This window comes from Myotis yumanensis, unplaced genomic scaffold (assembly GCF_028538775.1).
Source record: "Myotis yumanensis isolate MYYU_CA2020_CCGP unplaced genomic scaffold, mMyoYum1.0.hap1 SCAF_3, whole genome shotgun sequence".
Lineage (NCBI taxonomy): Eukaryota > Metazoa > Chordata > Mammalia > Chiroptera > Vespertilionidae > Myotis > Myotis yumanensis.
The window spans coordinates 72,692,636-72,700,421 of NW_027223754.1; the positions used below are offsets into that span (position 1 = coordinate 72,692,636).

The 7,786-nt window shown below is 45.2% G+C and overlaps 1 protein-coding gene across 1 annotated transcript; it reads left to right on the forward strand.

The window, feature by feature from the left end:
- The first annotated feature begins 1,981 nt into the window (after nt 1-1,981).
- Nucleotides 1,982-7,369, forward strand: PCDH20 (protocadherin 20). The gene is given in 3 exon segments (XM_070407449.1): nt 1,982-2,083; nt 2,085-2,120; nt 3,190-7,369. Coding segments are annotated over 3 exon segments (2,874 nt in total). The 3' UTR covers nt 5,926-7,369.
- The last annotated feature ends 417 nt before the right edge of the window (nt 7,370-7,786 follow it).

A 7,786-nucleotide genomic window follows, 5' to 3' on the forward strand; every position in this document is an offset into this window, starting at 1 on the left:
TATTTGCCAGCTTTGTATTATAGGGAGTTCGTTTGTGAATTCCATTTGGGCAAAACACCAGGTGTTTTGATGGCGTGTGTTATCAATATTTAGGACTCTGTGTCTTTAGGATTAGTGGTTATAAGAAAACAGGAGGGCTCAGAAGAAACGCATTTAGCTTAGGCAAGTAATTTATATTCTAGTTAACACAAGGTGGAACTAAAAAGAAACTTCAAGTGGTTCTATGAAAAGGAATGCCAGATCTTCCTATGACTCAAGAGGAATACTTTTTCTATTCTAGGCTCAGTCACTCAGCATTCAGGGGAGGGTTTTTTGTTCAGGGCAGCGCACAGCATATCTGAAAACCTAGTGACGAAGGGAAATGTCTACTCAGGGTCTTTTCCATAACTTATATGACACCCTGCAGGTCAAAGTGTTTCATTGACCTAATGCACTGAACTCTCTCCAGTCCCGATTTCATAAATGAGGAAACAGGTCCTATGCTAGTTAGTGTCATAGCCAGAGAGGATATCCAAGCATTTTGCACCACACTCCTTCAGGATTCCTTTCCAAATGGCCAGTTTCCCAGTAAGCATTACAAGAAAAAAAAAATTTTTTTAAAGGCAATAATTTGAAAAGTAAGCTTTCTTTCTTTCTTTCTTTCTTTCTCTCTCTCTCTCTCTCTTCCTTCCTTCCTTCCTTCCTTCCTTCCTTCCTTCCTTCCTTCCTTCCTTCCTTCCTTCCTTCCTTCCTTCCTTTCTTTCTTTCTTTCTTTCTTTCTTTCTTTCTTTCTCTCTCTCTCTCTCTCTCCTCTCTCTCTCTCTCTTCCTTTCTTTCTTTCTTTCTTTCTTTCTTTCTTTCTTTCTTTCTTTCTTTCTTTCTTTCTTTCTTTCTTTCTTTCTTTCTTTCTTTCTTTCTTTCAAACAAAACAAAACAAAACAAAACAAAACACTAGGCTTCAGTGAGCGCCCTCAAAAAAAAAAAAGCGCCCTTGCAGTGGTTCTCAACCTTCTGGCCCTTTAAATACAGTTCCTATGTTGTGACCCAACCATAAAATTATTTTTGTTGCTACTTCATAACTGTAATGTTGCTACTGTTATGAATCATAATGTAAATATCTGATATGCAGGATGGTCTTAGGCGACCCCTGTGAAAGGGTCTGAAAGGGTGGTTCAACCGCCAAAGGGGTCGCGACCCACAGGTTGAGAACCTCTGCTAGAGAAACTGCTTGCAGGCAGAATCACTTGTGCACTTGTGTTCCCCCACGATTGTTTCACTTTTCCCCTTGGTCCCTTCCCTTGGCCAGAAGCGGCGGACACCCAGAGGAGACACTTGCGCCCCAAACTAGGAATCTAGCAGAAGCTCTCCCACCACCAGCAGCGAAGATTCAAAATTAGAGCAGGTGGAAACCTTCACCGAATTCATCTGTTTGCTTTTCCAGTTCAGACCGCTGTTCAGAGTTTGCAATTCCTTCCCTCCGCAAAGAAAAGTGGATTTCCCCCCCTTTGCAAACACTACTGGCTCCAGGTCTTTCTTGTTAGAACTGGTGGCAAAGCAGGCGTTGGGGGGTCGCGCCTGTGACTGCTCCGTAGCGCCGAATTCCCCTCTCTGTTAACTCAGCTCTAAACACAAGGCTGGTTTATTTATTCTAATTCTCCCTCTCACGCCCGCAACCTGTGGACGGGGGTTCTGACCGGTGCGGCGCGGGGGGAGCTGTGGGCTCCTGCTCCGATGCCCGACCAGGTGACGCCTCGTCGCAGTCTTCGGAGGCAAGCCTCCCCCATTCTGGCCCCTCCAGTGGGGTCTGGACTGACCGACGTCCTGGGCAGGAAACCATGACTGTGCCCTTCTGCCCCTCGCCTTTCTGCACCCCTTCAGCTCCCGATCTAATTGGCGAGCCAGTGACTATTGGCTGAAGTTCCCCAGCGATTTGCATGAACGGAGAGGGAGTGTCTTCCGCCGCCCGCCCGCCAGGAGCGCGCCGACTGCAGCCTCCCTGGGAATGCGCGGCCGAGGCGGTGCGCGCCGCTCGCGGGCCCGGGCAGTGAGCTGGCGCCCGGCGACCTGGCACCCGCGCCTGGATATGGGGCGGCTAAGTCGTCCCGGCAGCAGGCAGCAGCACCAGCCAGAGAAACCTGCCGGTAAGGGGCTAGGCTAGGGGTTGGGGCGCAGAGGCCCCGCGACAAGTTGCGGTCCTGTGGGCAGTTGCCACTCCTGGAGGGTTTTCCAACCTTTTCCCTGAATCCAAACTTCGCGGGAAGGTTGGGGGGAGGGAGAGGGAGTTGGGGATTATGTATCTTCATTTTAGCAAGGAATAGGCAAGACCTTGGGTCGTGAGAGGAAGTTTCTGAGGCCGAAATGTAGGCGGGTGAGGCGGAGGGGTTGGGGGTGGGGACTCAGTCCGCTTTAGATGCGGGGTTCGGAGATTCTTCCCGCTGCCGGCATCTGGCCCTGTCTGCTGCCATTGACACATTGTTTTTGCATAATCATTTTCCGCGTTTACTTCTTTTCCTCTCGAGGAGGGGGATTCGTGAGGGCTTCCTACGTGGTGGGGATCCAGATCTTTGGGATTTAATTTTAGATCCTTGGTAAAATGAAAATTACTTTTTCTGACGTCAAGTGTTTATTTCATGGGGGGGGGAGGGGTGTCCGAGCCGAAAGCGTGACTATATGACTATATTTTCCATATGATTATCATTAATGATCATTGTTATTGCTGCTGTTGGTTTCATAATAAGGGATGTCACTCATTTCGCGTTCCGGGGGCTTTCGTGGTAGAAATATTTCAGTGGAATAAATGGATAAAGTGCCCACCTCTCAGCCCTCTCCACCAACAACCCCTCCCTGTCCCTCGCCTACCCGGGGGTTTCCCTGTCGCGTTGCGCAGTCCCGGAGCGAGAGTCCTCTCCGTGCCGCGCGCGCGTGTTCCCAGGGATGCTCTCCGCTAGGGACTGGGACCCTTCACTGCGTGAGCGTGGTGCTGGGGCGCGGGGGTAGGAAGTAAACAGGAAAAAAAATAAGTTTGGGAAACAATGTTGCCCCATAGATCTCTCCTTTGCAGCAAGTTTCCTCTTCAGCCCGCTCCCACAGGAGAGGGTTTGCTGCTGGGAAGGGTGGCGAGGGCAGCCTGACCCGGGCGCTGGTTGCTAACTCCCGTCTTGGTGTCCCCGCCGGTGTGTAATGAGGCTTCTCTCCTTCCCTTACTTTCAGCCGCTGTTTCTGTTTTTCCTCTTCGTGGGACCCTTCCACTGCCTCGCGAGTTACAGCCGGGCCACGGAGCTTCTGTACAGCCTGAACGAGGGACTGCCCGCGGGAGTGCTCATCGGCAGCCTGGCGGAGGACCTGCGCCTGGCGCCTCGCGCCGCCGGCAGGCTGGACCCGCAGCCACAGCCGCAGCAGCCGCAGCCTCCGGAGCGCGCCGAGCCCAGCCCCCCTCTCTCCTTCAGCCTGGCCTCCCGGGGACTGAGTGGCCAGTACGTGACCCTAGACAACCGCTCTGGGGAGCTGCACACTTCTGCCCAGGAGATCGACCGCGAGGCCCTGTGTCTTGAAGGAGGTGGAGGGGCTGCCTGGGGCGACAGCATTTCCATTTCCTCCTCCCCTTCTTCGGACTCTTGTCTTTTGCTTCTGGATGTGCTGGTCCTGCCGCAGGAATACTTTAGGTTTGTGAAGGTGAAGATCGCCATCCGGGACATCAATGACAATGCCCCGCAGTTCCCCGTTTCCCAAATCTCAGTGTGGGTCCCAGAAAATGCACCTGTAAACACCCGACTGGCCATAGAGCATCCTGCCATGGACCCCGATGTAGGCACCAACGGGGTGCAGACCTACCGCCTACTGGACTACCATCGTATGTTCACCCTGGACGTGGAGGAGAATGAGAACGGGGAGCGCACGCCCTACCTAATTGTCATGGGCCTGTTGGACAGGGAGACCCAAGACCAGTATGTGAGCATCATCATAGCTGAGGATGGTGGGTCCCCACCACTGTTGGGCAGTGCCACCCTCACCATTGGCATAAGTGACATTAATGACAATTGCCCTCTGTTCGCAGACTCACAGATCAATGTCACTGTGTATGGCAATGCTACGGTGGGCACACCGGTTGCAGCTGTCCAGGCTGTGGATAGAGACTTGGGGACCAACGCTCAGATCACCTACTCTTACAGCCAGAAAGTTCCACAAGCATCCAAGGACTTATTCCACCTGGATGAAACCACCGGCGTCATTAAACTGTCCAGTAAGATCGGGGGGAGTGTTCTGCAGACACACAAGCTCACCATCCTTGCTAATGGGCCAGGCTGCATCCCTGCCGTGATCACTGCCCTGGTGTCCATTATCAAAGTCATTTTCAGACCACCTGAAATCGTCCCTCGTTATATAGCAAATGAGATAGATGGTGTCGTGTACCTGAAAGAACTGGAACCTGTTAACACTCCAATTGCTTTCTTCACCGTAAGAGATCCGGAAGGTAAATACAAGGTGAACTGCTATCTGGATGGCGAAGGGCCATTTAGGTTATCGCCCTACAAACCATACAATAACGAGTATTTGCTAGAAACCACAAAACCTATGGACTATGAGCTACAGCAGTTCTATGAAATAGCTGTGGTGGCCTGGAATTCTGAGGGATTTCACGTCAAAAAAATTATTAAAGTTCAACTTCTAGATGACAATGATAATGCTCCTGTTTTCCTTCAACCCTTGATAGAGCTAACCATAGAAGAAAACAATGCACCCCATGCCTTTTTGACTAAGTTGTATGCTACAGATGCTGACAGTGGTGAGAGAGGCCAAGTTTCATACTTTCTGGGACATGATGCTCCATCGTATTTTTCCTTGGACAGTGTCACAGGAATTCTGACCGTTTCTACTCAGCTGGACCGAGAAGAGAAAGAAAAGTACAGGTACACAGTCAGAGCTGTTGACATGGGGAAGCCACCCAGGGAATCCGTAGCCACTGTGGCTCTCACAGTGTTGGATAAAAATGACAACAGCCCTAGGTTCATCAACAAGGACTTCAGCTTTTTTGTGCCAGAAAACTTTCCAGGATATGGTGAAATTGGAGTGATTAGTGTCACTGATGCTGATGCTGGGCGAAATGGATGGGTTGCTCTGTCCGTGTTGAACCAGAGTGATATTTTTGTCATAGACACAGGAAAGGGCATGCTGAGAGCTAAAGTCTCTTTGGACAGGGAGCAGCAAAGCTCCTATACTTTGTGGGTTGAAGCCGTTGATGGAGGTGAGCCCGCCCTCTCGTCTACCGCAAAAATCACAATTCTCCTTCTTGATATCAATGACAACCCTCCTCTTGTTTTATTTCCTCAGTCTAATATGTCTTATCTGTTGGTACTACCTTCTACTCTCCCGGGTTCCCCGGTGACAGAAGTCTACGCTGTTGACAAAGACACGGGCATGAATGCTGTCATAGCTTACAGCATCATAGGGAGGAGAGGTCCTCGGCCCGAGTCCTTTCGGATTGACCCCAAAACTGGCAACATCACTTTGGAAGAGGCACTGCTGCAGACAGATTATGGACTCCATCGTTTACTGGTGAAAGTGAGTGACCATGGTTATCCTGAGCCTCTCTATTCCACGGTCATGGTGAACCTATTTGTTAATGACACTGTCAGCAATGAGAGCTACATTGAGAGTCTTTTAAGAAAGGAACCGGACATTAATATAGAGGAGAAAGAGCCACAGATCTCAATAGAACCCACTCATAGGAAGGTTGAATCTGTGTCCTGTATGCCCACCTTAGTAGCTCTGTCTGTAATCAGCTTGGGTTCTATCACACTGGTAACAGGGATGGGCATATACATCTGCTTAAGGAGAGGGAAAAAGCATCCCAGGGAAGATGAAAGTTTGGAAGTACAAATTCCACTAAAAGGGAAAATTGACCTGCACATGAGAGAGAGGAAACCGATGGATATTTCTAATATTTGATACTTCACTGTGGAATAACACAGAGATGTTTTAATAGACATTGGATAGTCTTCACCACCTAAACAAGGTGGTATGGACGAGTTCCAATGAAGGACTACTAATTTATAACTTGTACTATATTGTAAATAGTGGTTTACAGGTTTTTAAATTCAAAATCAGAGGTTATAAAATGTGTACAGCATTTTTAATGAAAATTAGTACTAACAGCTATAGAACTATTATAAAAAATATTGGATATGACTTGCAGGTTTCATACACCAAGCAAATGATTGATAAAACCTGGGAGTAAGGTAAGAAAATGACACATTGCATTTTTTTTCTCTAAAAAATATTTTAACCACAAGAGGGCAACAGCTGCTCCTTTGCAGATAACTGTTTTGGGTTGTTATTCATGACAGTTGTACATCAAATTAATGAAAGTATATTTTAAATAAATTGTTTTTAATATTTAACAAATACAAAATTAAAATAAATTGACATTCACCCCACTTAAATGTATGATAAGAAATGTATTTGTAAACAGAATGTTTACCTTACACGTATGTCATGCGTAGTTTGAAAGAGAAGGCATTACAAAGAAGTGCAATTTTTTTTTAGCAAGGATAAAAACATTGCCATATGTTATTAAAGATTTGACCTGCTGAAGACTCTTTCACTTTCTGTGTACTCAAACTGCTATCTGTTTGCTTTACCACTGAACTTGCTATTATTACAGGGGGAAAGATACATATGTCCTTCCTTACAGAAAATATAACTAGAAATTGTGTCCAAAAAAAAACAGCCAGAGCAAGAAATATTTCTATCCTTAGTTGCTTCACAGGTGTTCACCACATTTTGGTACTTTCAAAACTTGTGAGCAGTACTTCATACTTGGGTTATATATTAGGTATTTATAGGCTTAACGTCATCCATCACGTAAGAAACTTAAAAAAATCATATTAAAACAGAATTATTGTAGAAGCTGGTGTAGACTACTGGTTGTAGTGGGCCTTTTCTATGAAAGTTATACTTTTCTTTTTGTTGTTGTTTAGGTTTGTTGACTACCATTTCTGGCTTCCTTTCTTTGCCTTTGGATTAAGTCCAAGAGTATTTGTAAGCCCAGCAGCCGATTTCTTTGATAATGTAGCTTTTGCTGAATCCTTTGCAATGAAGCAAACTGGTTCATCAGTAATTGATCACTTTCATTGTGTGAGCTGGAAATTTTATTTTCTATGAGAACTATAACAAAATTATCTGTATAAATAAGTAATGTGTTAGTTTAAACTGGATCATTTTGCGTTTTGGCATCCCATGTCTGTACTGTACCAAAAGTGTTTATATGTCTGCAAATTAAAAGTATATATTTTCATAATTTCTTTCTCATTTTTACCATTTTCTATATGAACTTGGCTTGTTCTTTCACGTAAGTGCCTGTTATTGGCATTTGTTTGCTTCTAGAGGTAAATGTTGGTATACTGTAAATATCGTGTTATGCTTAAGTTTACATTAAACTAATTCATTACTCAATTAAACATTGGGTAAATTATTAAGTATGTGTGTAGTAATAGACATATATATATATATATATATATATAAAATATAAAGATAATATGCCTATATGTTTGCTAGTTCATATGATAGTTTATACCCATATATATGCAAATACATATTAATTTATTGAGTTAGTATCAATTATAAACATTCATTTTACTACATACTTATAGCAATCCTGTTAGCTTTATTAAAATAGCTTTCAATAAATTTTAAAATAAAAATATATTGCAAAAAATAATTTGAATGCAAACACCTAAAAACTTTTGAATTTGTATCAACCTCATTTTTTTTGTTTTCTTCAATTTTACAATGTGAATAAAATGTAAGC